The sequence below is a fragment of the Podarcis melisellensis genome (assembly GCF_964234715.1).
Source record: "Podarcis melisellensis genome assembly, chromosome: 3".
Classification (NCBI taxonomy): domain Eukaryota; kingdom Metazoa; phylum Chordata; class Lepidosauria; order Squamata; family Lacertidae; genus Podarcis; species Podarcis melisellensis.
Window position 1 is genome coordinate 45305938 of NC_138530.1, and position 26059 is coordinate 45331996.

At 39.2% G+C, this 26059-nt stretch overlaps 1 protein-coding gene across 12 annotated transcripts in view; it reads right to left on the reverse strand.

Moving 5' to 3' along the window:
* Positions 1 to 26059, reverse strand: part of RYR2 (ryanodine receptor 2) — a 240254-nt gene that overhangs the window by 149210 nt on the left and 64985 nt on the right. For all 12 annotated transcript variants that reach the window (XM_081905768.1, XM_081905767.1, XM_081905764.1 and 9 more), the window contains 11 exons: positions 25190 to 25302; positions 22081 to 22180; positions 20898 to 20994; positions 12476 to 12550; positions 10416 to 10572; positions 9069 to 9233; positions 8576 to 8697; positions 7212 to 7395; positions 5675 to 5810; positions 3628 to 3723; positions 103 to 221 (listed from right to left, as the gene is read on the reverse strand). In XM_081905768.1, coding sequence (XP_081761894.1) covers positions 103 to 221; positions 3628 to 3723; positions 5675 to 5810; positions 7212 to 7395; positions 8576 to 8697; positions 9069 to 9233; positions 10416 to 10572; positions 12476 to 12550; positions 20898 to 20994; positions 22081 to 22180; positions 25190 to 25302 — 1364 coding nt within the window. The remainder of the gene's footprint in view (positions 1 to 102; positions 222 to 3627; positions 3724 to 5674; positions 5811 to 7211; positions 7396 to 8575; positions 8698 to 9068; positions 9234 to 10415; positions 10573 to 12475; positions 12551 to 20897; positions 20995 to 22080; positions 22181 to 25189; positions 25303 to 26059) is intronic.

The window sequence follows — 26059 nt, forward strand, 5'->3', positions numbered from 1 at the left end:
ACAGTAAAGACTCACCCTTGCTATCTTAAACCCTCCCACTGAGATATTTCATAAACCAGCTACCCATCACACAGACTCTCCATCCAAATCTGTATTGCATACCTTATGGTTTCTTCCATGTTTGTCCAAAAGGCATATAATTGATTTAATATGGCCTTCTTTAATAATATTTAAAGCTTCTGGACTTTCTACCAACACACAGTGCAAAACCTCAAGAATGCCTAAAAACATAAATAGAAAAAGATCAGTTTATTGTTTAAATTATCTCACAATCATGCATAAGATATATCCCCCACAGGCTATATGAATGGAATAAGAATCCATATAGCATATGGATGAAACAAGACGATGGTAAAACAGGAAGAACAACATTAATGTGAATACTGCACAATTAAGAATGGGCATCTGTAATCGATCTTGTAATGAATGGAAATTTAAACATGAAATAAAAATACTTCATTCATCTTAAATCTGCGGATAGGCACTAGAAGTAGGGAAGTGAAATTACGGTAAGTACGCAACTTTCATAACACAGTTTTGTTTAATTATTTTAGATTGGCTGCATAATTAACTGATAATTTATATGTGATTAAATCTGAACAGCTCTTATACTACCTAATTCTGTAGTTTCAATTTTTGGCCAACATGCTATGTACTAGGGGTAGGAATAATTCAGTTTTGCATCTCCTTTTTTTTTAGGAATTTAAGTAATCTTTTGCATCATTTTTGTCACTGAAGGAATACAAAGCTTTCATTCTTTGTGGTAATGTACCACAAAATTTCAAATGCCTAACACTGTCCAGGTAATAGAAAAGGACTGGGGTAACTGATTGTTAATATACAGCTTACAGAAAAATGTGTCTCACAGTTATGTGCTCTTAGTTTTGTTTTGTTTTATTTTAATTTGTTTTGGTGTAATATTATGTGAGTCCATTTTTAGAGCTGAAAAGCAGCATATAAATAATTTAAATTTCACAATTTAATAGTGTAAGTAAACGATGTAAATGTAAGGAATGGTGTAAGTAAGTTATAGAATTCCCAGTGCTGCAGCAGGGAATGTTTTATAACTTATAATTTGATGTATTCTTGGAGAAGATTAATAGTATGTCAAAAATAGAAAATGTCATACGTTTTCTGTGTATCACAAGGAGTGTGTGAAAGATGCTCCTATAAAATGAGCAAACTAATTACATGAAAATTGAGATAATGAAGATGTAGGAAGCAGTAGGATGCAGCACTGAATCACCTATGACCTCTCAATTAACCAAAATTACCAGCCAAATGAAGCAGCAGCCAGTGCCATTAAGTATCATTAAACTTAAATAAGATTCCTGCAATGCTGCATTAAGACAAGTTCCTCTAGGTCCAGGCACAATTGTCTAGCAGATCTCTTAATATAGCAGTAGCAAGGATGTGGCACACAGTTAATTGCTGCCAGCTGCTGGTGCTACAGTCAGCACTGTAACATGGGATAAAATGAAGCCTGGACATGCAACATCACAGGTTGTATGTAATGCACTGGGTAGTCTTCTATACCATTCTTCCAAATCATGTGATCAACTGCTTTTCCATGCCCACCAGAAAGAGGAAATAAATGGGGTGGGGAAACTTTCCATATTAGATATCCTTTTGTTTACAAGAAGGTTCACAGAATTATCAGCTAAGAAATTTGAAATTATCCTTGAGATCATCAAGTCTGACAGTGGTTAAACCAATTACATTTTACAACAAAGCACAGTGGTGCCCCGCAAGACGAACGCCTCGCAAGACGGAAAACCCGCTAGACGAAAGGGTTTTCCGTTTTGGAGGCGCTTCGCAAAACGAATTTCCCTAAGGGCTTGCTTCGCAAGACGAAAATGTCTTGCGAGTTCCTGCGGGGTTTTTTTTCCCTTTTCCCCCCTTTTCCTAAGCCGCTAAGCCGCTTAGCAGCTGATCGCTAAAAGCCGCTAAACCGCTAATAGCGCTAATCCGCTAAGCTGTCAATGGGCTTGCTTCGCAAAACGAAAAAACCGCTATACGAAGAGCCTCACGGAACGGATTAATTTCGTCTTGCAAGGCACCACTGCATTCGTTTTATGCACTACTTGCAAGTTTTCCCAGTTAACAGGGATATAATCAGAGGCAATCAGCTGTTGACCAACAGGACTTTTTTGTATCTCCCCCAGTTGCCAGAAGGGTAATGCTTCTTAACAAAATACAGAAAATACATACTGTAAGTAGTTTCCTTATCATGCAGATAAGCTCATTACCTGAAACTAATTCTATTTACAGATACAGGTTTGACTGATTTAAATATTAAATAGTGCGATAATTTAAAATTAAAATAAAAGGACCATTTTTATCTCTATTATTTCCCAAAATTATACCCAGTGTCCCTAAGGGCAAACATATCATTAAAGTATTTTCAAAATGTTCCTCTTTTAATTTGAGAGAAGATAATGTGGGGGAGAATCTAAACTGTTAATTTAATTAAAATCTAAACTGCTCATTTGATTTTTATCTTAAAGCCCAAAGGCCAATTACATTTTTAATGAAGTAATCATATACAATTATATCTGTTGAGTTTTAAAAACTAAATTGTAGAGTACTCCACCGTTCTTGGCTTCTTAATCCAAACTGGAATCAGCTTCTAATTTGTAGCAAGTGACAAGTTATTGTCATTTAGAACAACAACAAAAAATGATACGAAAGTCTCAAATGGCTGCCAGTTTATAATTTTATTCTATGTATGCTAAGATGTAGAAAAACAATTTAGGTATTTTTCAAGAAATAATAGGCATCATCCAAGAAAATGCTATTTAAAGTCTCAATGGAATCAATGGGACATAACCAGCAGTGGAAAGTGTGGTTGTTGGTGCTGCTGCTCACCTGAACTCTGCTTGGTCACATCACTGCAGCTTACCAGGAGGTAGAGGGGAAGAGGCTAATGGGCATGTATTGAAGGAGATCATGTGGAGAGATGGTGGGAGGAAGTGTACCAAAGGGAGTGGAAGAGAAAGAGAGAATGATAATGGAGTGTACTAAGAAGATCAGCCATGGGGTGGGGGGCACCACAGAGGGGGAGAGGAAGGCACCCTGCCCATGTTCAGTGGAGATTGTTGCAAGGGGGTTGTCATAAAGGAGATGGGAGAAAAGAGGCATAGGAGTAGGATAAAGTGAAAGTTCGGGTACAAAGGAAGCTGCAGAATAGGAGCTGGATGCTTCAGAACCGAGTGTGTGTGAAAAGGTGGCTGAATATCTCCAATATGGTGGGGAGAGAACCAGGAGGCTACCACGGGGTGGTCTCTATGCAATAGGGGAGGTTACAGAAAAGGAAGTGTGGTATGAGCAGGCAGCCCCTGCTTTAAATATTCTCAGCTGAAATTAATGGAACTCTTGCATATTCACAAGATTATGCATGTATCTGTACAGCAGAAACCCCCAGTTTAAGTTGTGTAAAATCATTCCTGCACATGAATCTTCTGTGATTTAAAAAAACAATGTGTGTTTTTTACTTGCCCAAAGAGTAGAACTTAACACATGCTTGCCATTTTATTTTTAAAAAGATACAGCAGCAGATTGTACAACAGTGAAAGCAAGGGATTTTTTTAATGGGCTGTCTAGTTTTGATTTTAAAAAAATACATACCAGAAGATGCTTCCAATCTCTCCAATCTACTAATGAGCCAATCAAGAGAGCCAGAAAACTGGGCACAATTTTTACGATTCCCTCTAATCAAAGCAGCTGAAAAGAATGAAAAGAGTGATTTTTTTTTTATTTTACCAACTGTCATATGCATTGTCATCACATTAGTTAATACAGAACATATGTCTTACAGTGTAATCCAACCCGTTTATACTTAGAAGCAAATACTTTCACATAAATGGGGTTTACTTCTAGGTTAAGTGGGGTTAGGATTGCAGCCTAAAGTCATCTTTACAAAAGGTGAAAAATTCATAGACTTTGTTACCACATAGGCTGCATTCTCCATGCAACCCATCCTGAATAGCACACACTTTATATTTTATTCTGTATGGTGAAAAACCAACTCACATTATAAAATTATGTTTCCATGTCACTTTGCTTGGGCAAACCTTCCTCAGAGCTTATGCTCCATCAGGAAGCTACATTGAATGCCTTCCCTGACTCCTGTGTATTAAATTCAAACAGGAAAATATCCCCCATTAAGACTCACACGCACTGCTTGGTCAAGTCCAAAGGCCTCTCCCACATCTACTTTTACTGAGACTAACTGTTTTGAAGAACTAATGTGGAAAATGTCCATTCACAGGGAGCCCTGGGAACTCCTCATGGAAGACCTTCCTCTCCCTCACTCCTGCCAGCATCAGTTTTTTTTTCTGTAAGCAGCCCTTCTGCCAGTTAGTCTTCTCTGACTTGGATTCTGGAGAAAAATTCAGAAATTTCTAATGCTGTCCTCTCCTTGTAAATTAGTGTTGCCCAGATCACTGCTAGATCTGAGTCTAGTGAACTTCAGCAGAATGTCTGTTCCCTGGTATAAATCACCAGACAAAATGGCTTGAGGGTATGTATAAGAAGAAGCAATTGTCGTCGTCATCCAAAACAAACCATCTTTCTATCCTACACAGTCCAAGCTTCAGAGCTAAAATAGCAATCAAGAAAGAATCTTAATAAACTCCCAATTTAGAAGCATCAGAGCTGCAGCTAATTTTACCACAGGTCAGGTAAACTCTACAATTAATTGTGGAACACAGATATTCCCGGAAGACCTATTGTGCCAGGAGAGGAAAATAAGTTCCATGAGCTACTCTTGAAAATAATATTGTAGAAGAAATGTATTACTGATAATGGAACTGGGAAACATAATTCATTATACTCACAAGTCTCACCTTCCCACACAGAAATGAACTATATTAGCACTATATTTAATTTGTGGAGTAACTGAGAGTGATTAAACTGTCTTGTGAAGTAATATATTTGTAACTCTTTTTCAATAGCAATATATTTATGGAACTATCAAATATCACTAAAAAAACAATTTTCCTTTGGGTGGAAAATGCAATCAGTTTGTTACATATTATTTTTTAATTAAATTGATGGCTAGCCACAACATGGATAGAAACAATTTTCTTCTGTATAAAGCTTTCCTTTCAGTCTGCATTCTGATAATGCATCTGGTATATATTAAAGGCTATGAATAATGGAAACATCAGCTATCTGCTATCCAGCATACATCTTAGCTATAGCTTATGGAAAACAGGACTGAATGAACAATATTCCTAAATATTGGCCCAAACCAAAATAATGAATAAAAGCACTCGCAGGGCAGCATGAGATGCTTCAATAAAGTCAGAGATTTATTCCCTGCAAAGATTTTCTCTTATAAGAAAATCCTATATAAATTCTTTAACGTATAGAATGGGCTTCACCTAGCAAACTCAGTCAGTTGAAGCCCTAAGCAAGGGTTTCTGCTTGTGCAACAAGGATCCCCTCCTATCACCTCACAGACACACTCCCTAAAATGGTTTGAGTGGACAGTAGAACCCAGAACAACACATGGGGAAGGGGAATCATTCTATTTGGTAAACTGGAATGCTTGCATACATGAAATGTCTGTAATAGCACGATGTTGAATTCCACCCTATGGGGTTTCATTAGCATTTTTTTGTGTATGTTTGGATAACAAAAATCGCCATTTCTGAAATGCGTATCTTACCTAGTAATTCATACAATGAGTTTAGGATAGATTTCCAAGTCTCTCCCGCCTCCTTCCCCGCTACATCAGCAAAATGAGCTGCACTGCTGTATACGTGTAAGCGATCAATGCATTCAAGCACCAAGTTGATCATACCCTACAAGAGAAATAGCGCTTATCTCAAATAATAATAAGTTGTTGTAACAGGGGGGAAACAACTTGCAATGAGCTTTGTAGGTACAAACAATAAAACAAAGGAGAAGGAAAAAGAAAACAATACAGGCATATATACATGCACCCCAAAGCAGGCAAAATGCCAACATCATCCCAAAATAAATAAAAACACAAACCAAAAAAGTATGCTATACCCCTAAAAACAAGCAACCCCACAGAATACCAAAAAAGCCACAAAACCTTAATTTAAAAATAAAATAAAATTGGTGGGTGCTAAGGGGGTTTCTAAGGCCACCGTGGTGCCCACATGTGTCCTGTTTGAGAACCCCAACCTTATTCCTTCTCTGGAGAGTTCTTATTCTTGTATTTGTTCAAGCTTGATACAGCTCTCACTCCCTGCATCACTGCATTTTTTGGGAATAATGCATTTGCAAGCATTAGCCATTTTTTTCTGGGGGGAAAGCATTCGGTCACAGAAGTCTGGTTTGGGTGAGTAACCTGTGGCCTGCCAGATATCATGTCTCATGAGCCCCAGCCTGCATCACCAATGGTCCTAGATGATGGGACTTCTAGTCCAGCAACCTATGGGGAGCCACAGGTCTGCCACCTCTGCATTAAAACACTAAAGCATACTTTAACACTATGAATGAGCCTCACAGTTGCAAACAACCCACTAGTCTCCCCTGGAATGGCTTCAAGGAGTATGCTTCTAGTTCTTACCAACTGAGTTTTATTCTTACATTTGAAAAGGACACACTGAGATTAGTTTAATAAATGCTGAGAAATGCTAATGATTAAGCAGTATGTCAATGCTAAAATAAATTATAGCTCACTGCAACAAGCCAGGGTAGTTTATGATATTGACTTCTTTCAACAAATCATACTTTAATTAACTAGAGTTTTCAGTTAACAAGCCAAGATAGAACTAGTTTATGATATTGACTTATTTCAGCAAATCATAGCTTAATTATCTAGAGTTATCAGTTGAAGCATAATGAATGTGTGAGCCTGAAGCTCACTGTTGCTGAATGCTAAACTATGGTTTAGGACTACATCCTAAATGATTTAGTGTTATGACTTTTCTTTGAGACTAGCAAGCAGTTCTCCTGTCACCCAACAAGGATGCTTCCATGCGGTTGCAAAATTAGATGATCAGATAAATTTCTACACATCTTCCCCTAAAGTTGTTTGCCTTCAAAAACACACATAATACAAGGGGATACAAAACCACCAACTTTTCAAAACATTTTCTCTTTCTAGCATGTTTTCTTTCCAACCAAACAAAAACCTGACTCAAAGAACCTTATGCAAATCATTATGTCAGCTGAAAGAATTATTAACCTGTCCCAAAAGTAATGCACCAAAGGCAAACCAAGACTGCTACCTCTTCCTGGAAGAGATTCTGCCGATTCTTCAGTGCTCTTAAACGGTTCTGCTTGTCTTCGTGCTCTAGATGCTCATCAGGTGGATGGAAGTATCCAATCAAGTCCTGGAGGCTAAGGCTGACTGACTCAATGGGTAAGTCAACTGTGGAAGACTTTGCTTTCTTGCTGAGATCATCAAGGCCCCTAAAATGAATTGTACAGCTCTTCTAAGTATGACATGTTCCCAGTCTAAGGAGCCCTCCAAACGTTCTATTTATTGTGCATTCATGATTTTTGTGTGTGCTCTTGATGCTATTTGGGCAGTCAAACACAATATCACTTTCAGTTCTGTTGATGCCTATAAAGGTTTCAGAGTAGTCACATTGCTTCACTTCCAATCAGTGCATATCCCATAAATTCCTGCTGAAACCCCATAACATTTTATACTACAGATGTTATGTTTAATTTTTGTCATGTGTTTCTTGTGCTGCCCATTAGGGTAAGTATGGTAATGACAATTTAAATCAGGGGTGGCCAACCTGTGGCCCTACAAATGTTCTTGGACTCCAACTCCCATCAGTCCCAGTCAGCTTGTCCAACAGTGCCAGGTGATGGGAGTTGTAAATAATATCTGGAGGACCAAAGGTTAGTCGCCACTAATTTAAATAGACCAGGTTTCAGCCATGGTTAACATTAACCAAGGTTTATGAGCATGGTTGGTTGCTGGTTTATAAACTATGTTTATGTTGCAAGGCCTGGTTTGGATGATCAAATAAACCATAGCTTAGTATTTCATAAACCAGGCCATAGTGTCATAGGTATACATTGTGCTTTATGCGCAACAAGTGGACAAGTCATTGTTCCCAGGGGGATACAGTCTAAAATTTGATATAGGAGGTGACAACGGATGAATGGGGGTGGGGTGGGGAGTGGAGACAGTGGTAGAATGTTTGCTTGTTTAACTTACAGGTACTAAGGCCTAGCTAAGGCTAAGGTACAGTGGTGCCCCGCAAGATGAGCGCCTCGCAAGACAAAAAACCCGCTAGACGAAAGGGTTTTCCGTTTTGGAGGCGCTTCGTAAAACGAATTCCCCTATGGGGTTGCTTCGCAAGACGAAAAAAATCTTGCATCCCCCTGCGGGGTTTTTTCGCTTTTTTCTTCCTTTTTTTAAGCCGCTAAGCCGCTTATCAGCTGTTCCGCTGATAAGCCGCTTAACAGCTGATCGCTGGAAGCCGCTTGACAGCTGTAGCGCTAATCCGCTAAGCTGTCAATGGGCTTGCTTCGCAAGACGAAAAAACCGCTATACGAAGAGCCTCACGGAACGGATTAATTTCGTCTTGCGAGGCACCACTGTATTCATTTTCAACCAGAACAAATCATGTACCTTATGAACCTGTTGAAAAGGAAGACGGTACTACGAATTACTCGTGCAGTACGTGACTCTTCATGCTGAGATCTGGACAATGTTAGGCCATCATCCATATGGCCTTCGTGGTGCATGATAGCCTGCCAAAAACAAAATCAAAGAACAAGGATCACAAAAGGAGAAAACTATCATTTTGTACAGAAGTCTTCCCAAATGCTCAAAGTGCTTTACATGCTGAGTTCCAGTGAGCTCTGTCTAAAAAATAGCCCTTCTATAGGTTATATGGAACTACCTTGTGGTGGCGGCATGGGACTAGAGTTTCACCAGCCGCCTTGTAATCTTTGTAACATGAAATTCTGTCCCAAAGGATTCGGTGCCTACTGTTATTTTGATAGGGAAGCACATTTAGTACTTGGGAAAAGTTGACATGTAAAATGCCACACCGACAGTGCCTTTTCATTCGCATAATATTAAACATAAATATATGCTATCTTTGTGTAAAACATCTTACCTTGCGTTGCACAGACCCCATTCTTACAGACTTCGCATCCACTGACTGGTACGTGAGCCACAATCCAGTGTCAACATGCTGTATGAAGCAGACTGAGTCTCCGTACTTTATCTCAGGTGCTCCCATTCCTTCCACGTCTTTTCTTATACCCACATCCAATTTTTCCTTTTTTAAAGAAGATGCAATACATTAGCCCATACATTTAAAAATTTTGAAAGGTGAAGTATCTTTTCCTAAATACAAAATAGTAAGCATTAAAACTGATAGCATTTGTGCATACAAGCTGACCTACTTCAATTGGATTTAAGTTTATACATTTTCAAGTATAGTAATTCTAACACACTAACTATGCACAAATTTGAAAGGCATAATCCTGTCATCCACATCACCTGCACACAGTTGATTCCCATAGGCTCCCCTTCTCCCTATATGGGATATACGCATGTGTATATAAAGGTGATGAAACAAGATTCAACTGAGCCTATGGGAATCCTCCAAACTGGACTGATTCATACACATAAAATTACAGTAAATCACTTTGGCTCTAGCAGCATTTTTTCAGCTTCACTCAGTTCTAATAAACTTAATGACATTGCGCTGAAGCTGTGATTCTTTCAGATCCATCAAATAAAAAGCCAGTACAGTACACAATGCACTTTAAAGCTATTGTATGAACATTAAAGATTTAAAGAAAAGTTTTAAAGAAAAGATGCCAGTTTGAAGAGACAGAATGCAGCTTTTTATTAAGACTGACATGCTTCCATCTACTGAACAATGGGGCAGGAGTGTGAAAAGTCTAAAATGGGTGTGCAAAAAAGATTAGCCAACAGTGCAGTCCTCACCAAGCCGAACTGGATTCACTCCCAACTGAGTATTAGTTGGCAGCCCTAGATTAATACATGTTTTCCCAACACTCTTATGAAATTGTTTCATCAATACAAATACACATCTGACTTTAAAAGGGTCACGATTTAACTTATATAGAGAGTAATTTATGACAAACAGACTAACAGTGAAAAAGTGTATGAATGCACACTGTACTTTAAATGGAATTTGTATCAAATGCATGATATATCAGGCCTGTAGGTATTAAGATCCAAAGAGTAGTGTTCCAGATGTTGTAAAACCCAACATAACAAAATGAAATTGAAAGACAATTGCAGGAGCCGGATCTAAGATCTGCTTTCACAACTTGCACCTCTGTGTACTTTTATGGTCCACTGCTATTTAATTTCATAGAATGCTACAAGCATGCACAGCCCAACTGCTAAGAAATTATAGTTCAACTGGAAATGGTAATGTTTCCATCAAGTTTACACTATCTGTCACTGCACTTGAGTTTTCTACCTTGGAAGACCGAAAACAAAAGGCTGTAGATTTCACATCAGCTTTCTCTTTGTCTGTTAGAAGAAGGCTCTTGTCATCCATCAGGCTCAGATACTTCCCTGTTGTTATATGCCTTAATCGGAACGGCTGGCCCCATCTAATGTGACTTCCACTCCACCTAAAAAAGGTTCAAATTTGCATTCTTAGATCATGTAAAATTCCATAGTTAAAGGTCAAACGAAAGGTGATTTAAAAAGTAATTTGAACTCAATTTTATAAAAACAACAATATTTTCCATTTTTGAGTTAACATTTTGGTTTTACTTTCAGAATGAATGGCACATTGGCATAGCAGTGATTTCTTAGGCAAGATAACTTTAATGCACACAAGAAGCTAGCTGCCAGCAAAGGCTACATGCTCATCTCAACAGAGGTAGCAGATCAAGAGGTGAATTATTTGGGACAATAAATTTGTCTATCATTACAGATTTTGGACACGCAGTCACAAGTGCTTCATGTGGACATCAGAGTGCACAGAGAGCTCTGCGTCAAGGCGAATGGCTTGCTCACCACAAGAACTAATTGAAATGAAAAGGAGATTTGAAGCTTTCACAAGAGGCACCTGGGTGGACTCCATTTCATGTATGTGGAGGCATCTGGAAATGCTGCATCCAAGATGTTCTATTTCCCCATTTCAAAAACATATGAATTATTTCAACAGGTGGAAGACACCACTTCATGTAAAGGCTGCATCCTTCTTTTCCTTAAAGGCCTACTATAGCAAGACAATTATGTGGCTTATGAAGACAACAGGAGAGATGGAGAGCTCAGTATTGGAAGTCTCACTAGCAGCAGCTGGAAAAACAAATGCACTGCCATAACCATGTCACCTAACACCTAAAAGCTTCATGGCAGCGAAGCCAGTCAGGTGATTTGATACTGCTACTTGCACATTCAGAGAATCCTCTAAATTCTTCTAAGAACAGAATTCCACACACCCACACAGATGAAGATGACCCACACACAACATTGTTTCATTACAACCTAGGAAACACAACTGGAACTCGCAGGTGCATACTTTTGCTTGTACTTTGTACATCCATCTCAGACTGAAAAAGGCAAATAGCAAGGCTTCTCCTTAGTTCAGCACATTTCTTTTGTGCTACCAATAGGGGGCTGCAGAACACAGAGTTCCGTTTAAGTCAATGAGGCTCCTAGTCACAATAAATACACAATCCTCACATAAGACATCAATTTGGCCTATAACATGCACCGAGTGTGAGTATGTGTGAAGAAGATTAGCACACGCCAATGCTGATTTCATAACCAGCAGGAGAACTGAGCAGTTGGATACTGTTGACAGTTGCAAGGCATTTCTTCTATGTTTCTTGTATTATCTATAAAGATGACTCAATATCACAGTTAAATTGAAATTTAGGTAAGTATTCCTCTGTCAAGTATCTTCCAATGGCTGGAGGTGCTGTCAAGGATATGTGTTAGCCTGGACTGTAGGCTTTCATTTGTTAGACCACCTACCTAACAGCTCCTATGCAATCCTAGGTAAGAAGGTAATGCACTTCTTAAAAAAATGCACAAGGGAAATGTAAAGGAACCTATTTCTCATTCACTGCACTAGAATTCTCAAGGTCAGTTTTAGTTCCCAAACAGCCAAAAGAAGAAAAATGTTGTTCCATTAGCCTGGCTCTGGTACCATCAGAAAACATGAACATAAACAGCTGCAGCTTTATAGTACAACTTTTTCCCACAGCTGCTGGCATTTACTGATTAATATTATCAATTTTTGTGGAACTTGTCCCAAATCAGCATTTGGAAAAGCCTGAAACTGACACCTATCTGACAACTGTAATAGCGTCACAAACCCATATTGGAAATCAATTCCATGTGAAACTTTCAAAGGGCAAAATTGTAGATTATGACTTGGGTAAATAAGTACATTTCCAAATTGCCATCAGTCTTTCAGCATAAAAACAAAAAAATTCTCAAGAGAAAGCTTGCATTTTAAAGAGCGGGGACATTTGTTGCCATAATGGAATTGCTTTAAATCAAAGGTTCTTTACTTACGCAACCCTCAAAGTCTCCAATCGCCAAAGAGAACGAGCATGAATTGACACGGCTCCACCCTCATAATGGACTGTTCTGCAACACAAGAGGAATTTTCTGAGTTTCCCACACCTTTAGGCTGAAAATAGCTGATAATGTTTTAGAGAGAGCTGATTTAGTTTCTTCAAAAAGAAACTGCTGATCCTAGTGTGCCCACATCCATCCTGCTTTCACCAGAGGCAATAGAAAGATAAACACCAAGCAAAGCAATACCACTCAGACTTTCAGCTCTCTTAAAATCCACTGTCCATTTCCAGTCTCTTGTGGCTTCTTTCCAGTTGATATCCTACTGAAATATTTGCATTCCAAGATATATTACATATTTTGGTGAGCTAGTAAGCTACCTTTACTAGTTAGGTAGGGCTGGCATGATCACATCAAACTAGTGTCCAGTTTATTTCTCTGAGATCTGTTTATTCAATGAATATTTCAATAATTTCCTTTCTTCATAGATATTCCCTCTTATAATGAAAAAGTGCACAAATATGTCTATTGTAAAACATATTAATATATATTACGCAGGTTTTGTTCATATTCTAGCACTCTTTCCTTCCAGGAAAATAAGAGACTAAATTAATTTCCCTTGCAAGTTCCCCTACAACCCAGGGAAGGGGAAGCTGTGTAGGAAACAGTGTACAATTGAGAAGTAAGTGAACTAAGAGCATCCCAAGACAAACCTGTCAGGTGGAATAAATATGAAGGAAAGGGAGAAAGCTCATGAGTGAGGAAGCTGCTATGGGGCACAATCAAACATACTGAGCCCATGAATATATCTGCAGGGTGTACTATAGGGAAACTTTACCAAGGCCATTTTGGGCAGGAACCAGTGTCAACTAAACCTATGTTGCCATGGTTGTGCAGGAGGTTTCAATTAATGCTTATTTTCTTGTTTGGACAGTAACTGAAAAGCCTGCGCAGTTCAGACGAAAGATCAGCTCCAATAAATATATTCCTGTTTCTATAATCTCCAATGAAAACAAAAAGCAACCCCTTCTTCTTGCCTGAACTGTTAACTGTCTTGTTACAACAACCAACTAAGGGGGTGACCAAGCTTTTGGGGTACTGCGTACCACACTGAGCCATGGTCAACCCTCCAAGGGATCATAAGTAAATGTGGAAATGGCTGGAGTGTAAAAGCTGGAGTGGCAAATTAAATTCAAGGACAAATTTGTGGGTAATGTGGGGTCACAAGAACCTTTAGGCATCACGACAGGTGCTAATGAGAGTAGTCAGATTTTTAAAAATTATTATTTTAAAGGATAAACAGTGGAGTTGACAGCTGTAAACAAAAGACCTTTAAGCATCATGGCACCACAGCAGAAGACCTAAAGGAACCATCAATATTTTTCTTCTTCAAATAACAAATATGGGGTATTAGTAGACCACAAAAAAACCTCTTGGGCTAACCACCTCTGAACTAGGGTATGGAAATTGGTAATTTGCTGAGAATTCACTACAATCCTATAGACAACTCAACATTTCCCTTGATCTTAAAGCTTCCTACGAGTATTCCTTGCTTCTCTGCTGAACATATGAAGTTACACTACTGGGACAGGTATGTAGGAGCCCAGCAGACCCAATCAAATTTCTACCAATTTATTCTGTTGTGGTTTAAAAAAAATCATATTTGTGTGATGTAAATTAGGAAATTGCAAAGGCCAGCCCATGGCTAAATCTAAACAAGGAGCCCAGATCACTGAATCTATTCCATTTAATTAAAACAACAAATTAGTTACATGGAATAAAAATTGAATTATTACTTTATATTCCCCTAGCACTAATTAATAACCATGAGGGAAAAGCTTGTCAGAGAACTGCATAGGCTCCAATGCAGATAATTAAAAAAGATACATAAGTTTTTATTTATCAGTACAGAAGAAAAAGGCCTGAATAAAATGCATCTAAGACAAGACACAGTTCCTCTCATGTGTATATGTCTGTCCTACTGAATTCATTGAACTGGTGAGGATACAACTGGGTTCACTACTGCAGTCTTAAATGAAATAGCTAGTGCTGTCACAAATGCTATCGACCTACTGTGCCATATGTTTCTATTTCTCAGCTTACTATTCCCATTTAGGAACTTTGCAGAAAGTAACAACATAGTGCCAGAGGTATGTTTGAACTGTAAATCAAGCTATTTAAAGTTTTTCATCTGATAGAATATCAGATCCTGCCCCATTACTTCACAATTACTGGTTTCACTATATACTATAGTGCCCCACCAATAGAAACCCAGGCTGCATCTAGACACGTCAAAAAAGCAATTCAGTTAAACGTGTTGTAAACTTCATATAAGAAAACTAGTTGGCATAAGTAAAAACATTTATAAAGCGCTTTATCTTTATGAATGTAGCTCAGTCCCCAAACTGAACTGAGAAGTTGTTTGTTGTTGTTGTTGTTTAGTCGTTAAGTCATGTCCGACTCTTCGTGACCCCATGGACCAGAGCACGCCAGGCACTTCTGTCCTCCACTGCCTCCCGCGGAAGTTACTTAGCGCTTTCAAAATCAGAAAGACAGGGTGCGTGCAGACCAGCAGTTTTTCATGCACTCTGTTGTTCAGAAGATGGGCTAAAGCTCACACACATTTTGGTTTATTCCACTGTACAACCTTCTTCAATTTTTCCCTATAAAAAATATCATGCCTCTCATTAAAGAATCCATGCTTTTAAGCAGCTAGTCTGGATACAACCATCGTGCTGTTTCTCCCCCAGCCAATGACTTCCCCTGTCCACCCAGGTTATTTCAAAGCCTGTAACATTGAAATCATGTACCAAACAATCTATACACTTTCTTAATTTATCACTGTAGGATCCCATTTGCTTTTCTTCTCAGCAAGGTGTATTTAGATCTAAGCAGGCACAAGTGCAAAATTCCATAGCCTGCATTTCTTAAAGAAACAGAAACCTGTAACTGTCAAAAAAAGGAAAACACATATGCATAGCAATACATAACAATTAGGCATCGGAAATGAGGGACAAAATGAATTCTGATCGAAGCGAATGTACCTTAGAAATATTCTCAAGCAAGAAATCTTTGTCTGACAATACAGACAAATATGCTGCCTAAACGCATTACGACTGTTATGAAATCAAGTGTATTTCAATTAATTTTGACATAGGTGACCTGTATCTAATAAATGAGAGCTTTTTCTGCCAAAGAAAGGCAGAAAAAGGCCTCTCTGTCATTAACCAAATGCAGTATGCTGGAAGAAAAATTGATTCATTTTAGTCTGATAAACCTTTGCACTCCAGGTTGACGAAATATTGTTGTGGTATCTTGTGCTTTTCTGAACCCTATAAACCTGACTTTATTGTTTGCCTATCCCTCATAGCAGCATGTTTTTAAAATGGGGTGGATTTATTGTCAATTTAGGTTTGATTTAATCTCATGGTTTGGGTCTGTCCTCTTCATTAAAAAAAAAATAGCTAAGCAATCCTTCTGTCAGTGTCAAAACTTTTAGCACAATTTTAAATTCAAGAAAAGCTAACATATGAGCGCTGTTAACTAGGGCTGCCACCCCACATGCTTCACTTGGCAACCCAGCCTACCCAACAACTCTTTTGCCAACTTCCCTTCTCCCACACCTAGCCAACACCTCCTCACTTTGAACTTTGAATCTGACCCAAAACCAGCAACCCTCCCTTTATACCTCACCCATTCCTCCCCTCACCCCAACCCCCAGTCCCTTGTAATAGAGGGGAGGCACTTTAGAGAGGGGTTTGCCAAACTACTCTTTGAAGTGCCTCCCCTCTCCTCCATTAAACATCACTTTAAGAAACAATTAAACATTGATAGAATTAAAGCCACCTATCTACAGACATCCTTACCCCACCCCTATTAAAACTGGACAAATAATTACAATAAAAACAGCGCAGCATCAGCCCTTTCATTAAAAGCAGTTTGAACAAGAAAGTATTCACTTGCCGGTGGAAGGAAAGCAAGGAGAGACCCAGTCTAGCTTCTCAAAGGGAGGGGGTTTCAAAGTCTGAGAGTAGCCATGTTTAATCCTCCCAGGACTCGTTTAATTGTTTCTTAATGATTGGGTTTTTTCCTAAATTTTAGCTGCTCTTATCTGCCTTGAGTCCTGTCAGGGGAAAGGTTTAAGTGTAGCTTGTGTTTATAGAAGACTAAAATGAGAATTATGACCAAATGCAGCCCAGGAAATAAATTAATTAAAATGTATTTTTGCTCCCTGATAGAAAAACAGGTGGGATTAACAGAAGATACATTAACTGCTCAAATAGGGAGCTGATCATCCTACCAAACTCATCAGAGATATGATTGTAATAGAGCTTTGCAATGGAGCTGCATTTCCATTTTGTGTGTTATTATATATTAAATGCATACAGCTGTCCATCATTAAACATTCCCTGGGTGACTTACAGCAAAATTATTAAAATATACAGCTATAATTAAAACCAACCAAGAGTAATAACGGACAGCAAAGAAACTTCCTTAAATAGAGACAGCATAAAATAATTTGTAGAACAATAACTAAAGGAGCAATCACTATTAGGTATCATTCTATAACTGAGCCTCAAATAATTTAGGGTTCACATATTTTAAATTGCCCAAACCTTTCTCATGCCATCCTGGTATTTCTTGTCAGCTCTGAAGTGGGATCCATTAAACTTGTTTACAGTTAAATAAGCATGTGGAAATGGGGCTTTTTTTTTATTCCCTGAAATCTATTTTCACTTTTCTTGATGAGAAGAGTACTAATTACATTCCCTCTCTATGAATTTTTTTATACCACCAATTTATATAGCACTTCTATTTATATTCAGCAACTCAGAAAAGCACTTAGCTATCGCTTCCATTTTAAATATAGGGAACAGATTACATGAGATAGCAGCTTAAACAAGCTGGAACATGAACATTCAGTCCACCAAATTTATTGTCATTTAACCTTGCCGGCTCAGAAATGCTGACCTGGCCTGTCCTTTTTCTCCCCTTGAGGTAAAAGAGGAACATGCCATCTCCTGCTCCCCCTACCACAGCCCACCACAGCTTCTGCCACCATTAGAATGTCTCTCCCTTGCTGAAAGCTGGAACATTCCTCAAAGCATTGCTGCTTGTCTTCTCTGCCCTGGGGCAGGAAAGACAAGTGAGAATGGCACACACAGGAATGCCCCTTCTAGCTAAACTCGGAGGAGAGGCAGAGCGTTTTCAAAATGAGAGAGGGCATGTTCCAGCAGTAATGGAAGTGGTGGGAAGGGCAGGACACCACCTCTTGCATTTTTTGTTCCCTGAGGCAGGTGCATCAATCTGCATCATTGGTGTTTCCAACACTCTTTAATCAGTGTCATACTAACCAACACAAGTCCCAATTATAACACGTTTTATTGTAATCTTTAGCAGACCTATCATGGCCAATTTCAATCTGGCTGTTTGCCCAGGTTTTGCTCACTCTGGTTGATTACCTGGTTCTGGGAAACAGGTAGGGGTAGTGCAATGTATTGTTTTTAAGGGTGATTTTTGTTTTACTGTTGCACAATGCCCTGATGTTTTATGATATTATCAGTGAATAAATCTGCAAATGATACTGTACTCGGCTCTATTTCTCCACACCATCTGAACCGGATGAAGATGTTTTGGTAAAGAACCAGAACCTGTGGATAGTAATGGGTTGAATGAGGACCAATACACGGAAACAGAATCTTGACAAGACAGAGGCACTGCTGGTGGGCAATTCCTTTGTCACAGATTTGGGTGAACAGTCTGTTCTGCATGAAGCCATACTCACTAGGTTCATAATCTAGGGCAGGGTTCCTCAACCTCAGCCCTCCAGATGTTTTTGGCTTACAACCCCCATGACCCCTAGCTAGCAGGACTAGTGGTCAGGGATGCTGGGAATTGTAGTCTCAAAACATCTGGAGGGTCGAGGTTCAGGAAGCCTGGTCTAGGGATACTCAGCACTGTTTCTTGAGGCCTAGCTAGTTTCAGTGATGAGTAGTGTCTATTTCCAAATTCAGCTGGCATACCAGCTATGCCTGTTTTTTGGAAAAAAACAAACTGGCCACAGTAAAGCATGCTCTGGTAATCTTCTGTTTAGGTTACTGCAAAGTGCTATATGCTGGACTACCCTTGAAACTGAATGTGATGCAGAATGCAGCTACTAGAGCAAAGCCCGATGTCTGTCTGAAGGAGCGTCTCCACCCCCATCGTTCTACCCGGACACTGAGGTCCAGCACCAAGGGCCTTCTGGCGGTTCCCTCACTGCGAGAAGCCAAATTACAGGGAACCAGGCAGAGGGCCTTCTCGGTAGTGGCACCCTCCCTGTGGAACGCCCTCCCACCAGATGTCAAAGAGAACAACACCTACCAGACTTTTAGAAGACATCTGAAGGCAGCCCTATTTAGGGAAGCTTTTAATGTTTGATGTAGTATAGTATTTTAATATTTTTTTGGAAGCTGCCCAGAGTGGCTGGGGAAACCCAGCCAGTTGGGCGGGGTATATTATTATTATTATTATTATTATTATTATTATTATTATTATTCCCATTTTGTGGAGTCTGAACTGGGCACATATATGGATCAAATTCAAGGTGATACAACTGATTAATAAAGCCCTGCATGGTCTGGGACTGAGGTATTTGTTTTAGCTTCACTCCCTATATCATCAAATCCAAAAATTGGGATCAGCAGCAGATCCTTTTTAATGTCTCATTTTCAGCTGTTGTATGCAGGACCACAATGCAGGACTGGGCTTTCTCTGCAATTGTTCCCCAGCTGTGGAATTCTTTCCACCTGAAGGAGAATACTATACACCAACACTAATGTGTTTTGACCTGTTTCTGGAATCCTATTTGTTCTCCTGAGCATTTGATGATTGAAGTTTAGGCTATCATAGGTTTTAGGATACTGGTGATCTTATAACCAATGGATGGTGATGGTGGTAGTGGTGGTGATTTTCCAGTGTGCTTTATAATATGCCTGTAACCATTCTTTGATTCTTTGTAATGAAGTTTGGTCTAAAAGTTTCATTAATAAATAAATGAGTTTAATTAATATCATTATAGTAGGATGTGGAAAGTGAGAGAAAAAATATCTCTATGTTCTTGCAAAAAATATTTTCTCCCCCCATAGTGACTCTGCTCCAGCTTATTCTCCCTCTAGATTCCATATAAAGTGACAGAGGAGCTGCTAGAGTATTCTCTCTCTGGTCTCTCTCTTTCTCTCTGCATTAGCAACCCCTTGGGCAAGCCCCAGGTACAATGGGCAACAGAAAAATGACAAAAAATAATAATGACACTTCTATTCTCAATAAATGAAAGTATCAAACATACCAATTCCACAAGCCTTGGGCTAAAGCAAGCTTTATTCATTTCAGTGGGTCCCCTTACTGTGAAGCCCAAGTAGGACCAGGCTCAATTTTCAAGAAACGTATTTGCAAAATCCACCATGTATCTTCTTAATCTACACTATTGTTAATGCTCAAAACAAGAACTAAGATTTCCATTCATGCTTATGGTCTAAAAGGATATTACATTTAGATTTGAGAACGGGGTCATAAGAAGTTCCCGTATTTTGGTACTTTGGCAATGGCCTCCGAGATCTTGGGCAAAGTCTCTTCCAAGATCCCAGCTCTTCTAGTTGAGGTCCTTCTCAACTGGAAATACTGGGAATTGAACCCAATATGCAAAGCAGGTGATTTACCATGTGCTTTAACCATAAATCCTTGAACAGATTTAAGTCCTCAAAGAGTTTTAACTAAATAAAGCAAGGAAGTATAATGAAGGCTTTTGAGTAACCAAGACTGCAACCTGTACAGCTTTAAAAAAAAGAACTAAAGTTGCAATCCTATACTTACTTACCTGGAATTAAGCCCTACTGAACTCAATGGGACTTACATCTGAGGACAAGTATATAGGATTGCACTATTAGTATTCCAGCCTATGAATTTCTTTGCTTGTTCTGTTTGTGGGACTGTCCTCGGGAAGTGGCACAATGAATAATGCTCCATGATCCACGTGAGCCCCAAATGAAGACAAGCTTGGCAAAAGCCTAGCTTTATTAGACCTTGGTCAATCTCACACTTACTTCCCCAGGCAATACAGTCCCAAATTCCCAGAGGATAGCAGAGCAATAACAGTTCCTTCTATTTTACTTTTTTCATGCTGGTGTTTTACCCAGTGACATCAGCTACAGACAAGGGGTCAGTCTGGTCTCAATGCACTTGGTCAGTTGCTAATAAGAGTCTCCCCACCTCATGGGGCCTGTGACATAGCCCCTTTCCTAGAGTTATGGGGCTTAGGGAGTGATAAGTGCAGCAGTTCTCTTGCTGGTTCCTTCTCAGAACACCCTAGGGTTACACCAAGTGGCCCAGTCCACAGTATCCTGTCAAGACCATCTTTTTCCCCTCCCATCACAAAATTTACCTTCTTTGCTCTTCTCCATGCTCTCCTGAAGGGACAGTCAAACATTCATCCATGTGACCATGTAACAACCGCAGTACATCACCTCCTATCAGGTAACCTATAATTGGGCGGGGGGGGGGGGGAGGCAAACATTATGTGTTTTAGGATTAATCCAAGCCCAAAATCTGCAAATATCTACTTCCATTCAATTTCAAAGAATCCCGATAGTACTGGTTTTAAATCCGCACCCCTGTCTCCTAGTTTTTTTAGTTTTAGTTTTTTTAGTTTTATTTGGTGTTCAAAGGGCTATAGTAAGAATAGAAGTAATGGATTCACTACTAACTAAGCCTGCGGGTGCCCTGTGCACATGCAAGGTTTTGCAGGCACTATCTGAAGTCATGTCTAGAATAATAAGTGCAGTAAGTGATCTGTTAAAAGACAGCACTCATCGGTCTATGTGTCAAAAGTCAGATTTCCTGCTTTTTAACAAGGCTACTGGGAAAAGTAGCCATCTTTTAACGGCACTAATCAAGGTTTAAGCCTTGCATACTCTTGGAGAGAATAATCTGAAACACTATTGTGTTTACATTACATTATTGAAATGTAAATGTATGATAAAATCTATAAAGATTATTTGCTTTCAATAAAAGCTACTACCAGATCACGCACAAAACAGAAATAAGAGCTTTTAACAGCATAATTATGATTCAGTGCAGACTTCATTAAATATAATCATAGTAAAAGCTATCTGGCAAACCAGGAATCCATGGTTTCCCCAAGGTATTTTTACACACCAGTGAAATCAGATATATTGTAAGTCAGCACTAATGTGCACTCCCCCAGTACTGATTTTTGTGACATGTAAAAAAGCAGACACTAAGCAAGATGACGAACGAGTTGGGAGTGGGTGGCTAAGAGAATGCCAGAAAAATCAAAAGCCAACACGACCACCTGCCTATCATCCAGCGCATTCCCTCTCATTATTTATTCATTTTGCACATTATAAAATCAAGTGTCCTTGAGTAGGACTGATTTTATGACATGCGGCAGCACCATCTGTCTCACTTTCCTCCAATCCCTAAATAAAATAATATAAAGGTCCTGAAATACTTGTTCAATGCAGCAATTATATGCAGGCCATTATTATTGAAACAGCTAACTGATAGTACAATTAGCATTAGCATTATTATGTTATCAATATTACCTTGAGCTGCTTCACTTCCTGAACTGATAGGGGCTACACTCCACAGTGTCTGCTGAAAGGCTGCGTCAACTCGCAAGCTGCCATTACCATAAGACAAATGCTGCAAACATAGGAGAAAGAGAGAGCTAATTATTAAACTATACTACAAGAATATACAAGAACCTGTGTTTATCAAATATCATGCAAGTAGATTTAAACGTGTGCAACAAGACTTCCCCTTCCTCTCTTCTCCCTACCCATCTTAGTCACCACCCTCTGCACATGTTCCAGCTTCTCAATATCCTTCTTAAATTGTGGCACTCAGACTTAAAAGCCAAACCCTAGGGGCCAAAGTCCCTTCGTTTCCCCCCCCCAATAAAACACTTGAGGGGGCAGGCCCCCGCAGTTGATGAGAATTGCTGTTCAAATGGTGTGCATGCACCATGTCATGTGATCAATTATCCAGGGCGGGGCTTACCTGGCCCCCACCCCCAGTATTTTGTGGTCTACTAAGACCACTAGATCACTTTCACATGTATTACTGGCAAGCCAGGTGTCCTCCATCTTGTATTTGTGCATCTGGTTCTTCCTGCCTCAGGGGAGAACCTTACATTTGTTCCTATTGAAATTTATTTTGTTAGTTTGGGTCCAGTTCTCCAATCTGTTAAGGTCATATTGAATTCTGATTCTGTATTCTGCGGCATTGGCTACCCCTCTCAGTTTGGTGTCATCTGCAAATTTTATGAGCATCCCCTCAATTCCTTCATCCAAGCCACTTACAAAGATGTTGACCCTCCAGCTTGCAACTCTTGATATTGCTTTATTATTTCTATTACTGTGAATTTTAACTCACTATTCATATGCAGAAACAAAAAATCAGACTGTGAAATTAATAACAAATTGAAATTGATGAAAAAAATCATAGGGCTTCCAATTAACCATGCACACATTAACATTGCTATACAGTTCTCTACACTACTAGACAATGCTCTACACAGGGAAGTTTCCTTACATATTGATAAGAACTGGACAATCCTGCTCACTGTATATAAACACCACAAACCCTCTCTGCATCCACACTGGAGTTTCTAAATTGAAACAACAACCTATGAAGCCAAAAGTCACTCAAATGTCACTGCAGCAGCAAGTCACCTGCACTCAAGCTCAAACCTAATTTTCTTCAGGTCTCTGGCTTGATGCAACTGTCAGTGAATCAGAAAATACTGAGTAATCACTGAATTCATGCTGCAAGTAATAGCTTTCTGACGGCATTTTTCTTTGAAGCTGAATCAAAATTTCTGCTAAAAGACATGCTTTGCCCTAGGGAACTGATAGGAAGCACCAGATTCAGATTAATATTACTTCTCAACCATCCTCTGTTGATGCTAACTCTGTACACTTAGTGGTGTGCAGGACTGACACACAAACTAACTGTGCCACTTATATCTTTAGGGCAACGAGGAATCAGCAATGTGTTTATTTTCCAGTTCAGAGGTCTTGATCAGCATTCAACGTGCCAGCTCCCTGTCCTCTGTCTTACTGATGTCACTTCCATTTCCATGCCATGTCGGAAAGAAGTCAGGGTTCTTCCCTAGAAAAGCTGTCATAGTATGTGCACCAAGTTGTTGAATATCAATCCAGTCTTGCCCATCATAACTCATGAGGCCCCCAGGAGTATAAGCAGACACCACTTGGAGCCCCTAGTGTTTTTCTGTATAGCCAGAAGCCAATTATCTTTCAACTTACCAGGGCATGCTATATTATTATTATTATTATTATTATTATTATTATTATTATTATTATTACCATCAACTGCTTACTCTTCAGTCTAAAGTCCCAGGTCAGGTTACAACAATTAACAATTTAAACACAATGGTAAAAACAGTTTAAAACAAATTACAATAAGAGAAATATGGTGGGTGGGTGGGGATGTGGGGATGTATGTATGTATGTGCAGTTATAAGCAGGACTATGCCTTTGGAACCTTCATTACTACTAAAATAGGCAACAGCTTTAAGCAGCTAGTATTTTGTAGTAAAATCAGAATTCAGTGCAAATACTGATGAGACATTCTGAGTGCATTGTGAGAAGAATTTAGTTCCCGTCCCATATGTTCCTGTTACACCCCCTCCCCCTATGTAAAATAAACTCATGCTCTGATTGGTGCGCAGAGACAAGGTTGGAGAATACATGTTTGTTTATAAATAAACCATGCTGTTTTAGCATCTGACCTAATGGTAATAGGTAACTGCATTATTTTCATCTGCCTTTGTGTTCTTTACTAAGAAGACAAGAGCCCCATTGGATCTGGCCAAAGGGCCACCTAGTGCAGCATCCTGTTGTCACAGTGACCAACCACATGCCCATGGGAAACCGACAAGCAGGACATGAGTGCAGCAGTGTTCTCCGCACCTGCATTCCCAACAATGGGTATTTTAGAGGCATACCACCTCAAACATTGAAGGCAGAACACAGCAATGATGACCGGTAGCCGTTGAAACCTGAATCTTCATGAATTTGCCTAATCCTCTTTTAAAACAACCCAAATTGGTGGTAACCACTATATATTGTTAGAGTCAATTCCAGAGTTTAACTATGTGGTTTATGAAGAAGTACTTTCTTTTGTCTGTCTTGAATCTTCATTGGATCTTCACGAGTTCTAGTGTTATGAGAGAGGGTGAAGAACTTCTACTTGCTCTGCACCACACATGTTGTAGCCTTTCTCTATAAGGGAGTTTTTCATCTCCTTGATCATTTTGTTGGACTTTTATGGACCTTTTTCAACTCCACAATATCTTTGGAGATGAGGTGAGCAGAACTGTTTCTGTGTATGACACGATAGTGAGCTCCTCGCTAAGAGCCCACACATTTTCATGCCATATGAACCAGGTCAATGACTAATACGTCATAATAATAATTTTGATTATTTGTACTCCTCCCATCTGGCTGGGTTGCCCCAGCCACTGGATGGCTTCCAGCATATACAAAAACACAATAAAACATTAAACATGTATGTATTGACTTTCAGATCCAATGCCACATCAGAATGATGGTCTAAAAATTAGAGTCTGTCTCGCTAAGTTTTGTTAAGTACCATGCAGTTATTATACTCGAAACATACTTCACTTACCAAGTACCTTTCTGATGAGACACTAACTAGGATGAGATCATCCCCAACACGTACTTTCTCTCCTTCAGAACGCTGTTTGGAAGCAGGGTGTATTGTCCACCAGCATGCCTCACCTACATTACCAACGATTAATGGAAAAGATGGGCAGAGGAATGTAAAAAGCACCTAGTTATACATTGTTTCTATTTTTGCATCTAATTGTGGTTTTGGGATGAAGTGACTTGTCATGATTTGGACATACTTTGCTGAAGAATGAACAAGGGATCGCAATTTTGTACTAATAAATATTATTTTACTTCAATAGCTCCCCAAAAATAAATGACTAGCCTGCTGACAGTTTTACTTAAGTACATTTGTATCCTGCCTTTTTCCATCATGGAATCCAAGGCAGTATAAACATGGTTCCCAGGTAATGATCAATCCAGGCACTGACCAGATGCAGACCTGCTCAGCTTCAGCAAGGTGTTGGTCTACTGCACCTTTAGACCATACCCTGAGAAAAGTTCATATTAAAGACTCCATTGCTCCTCCACAGTCAATTTTCAGCTGTTACATTAATGATTAATTTTTGTCTCTGACCTCCTTTTAAAATTGTATGTTTGAGAATATGGAATATGGAGCCAGCTCTATAAAATGGTTAGGATGGGACATCTATTCTACGCTTGGTGGTAGGTCCACACCATTTAAAGATTGCATAAGTGTGATATCTGCATATAATCAAATGATTCCACATCTCCTGTCAACAAAATAAGAGTCTGCAAAGCAAAAAATAGCAAGTGCCACACTGTGAGTGTTAAATAAGAGTGTTAAATGAATAGTTCTAGAAATGTTGCTGTTAAAATCAAACTGTGATAGGCACACATTCTCCTA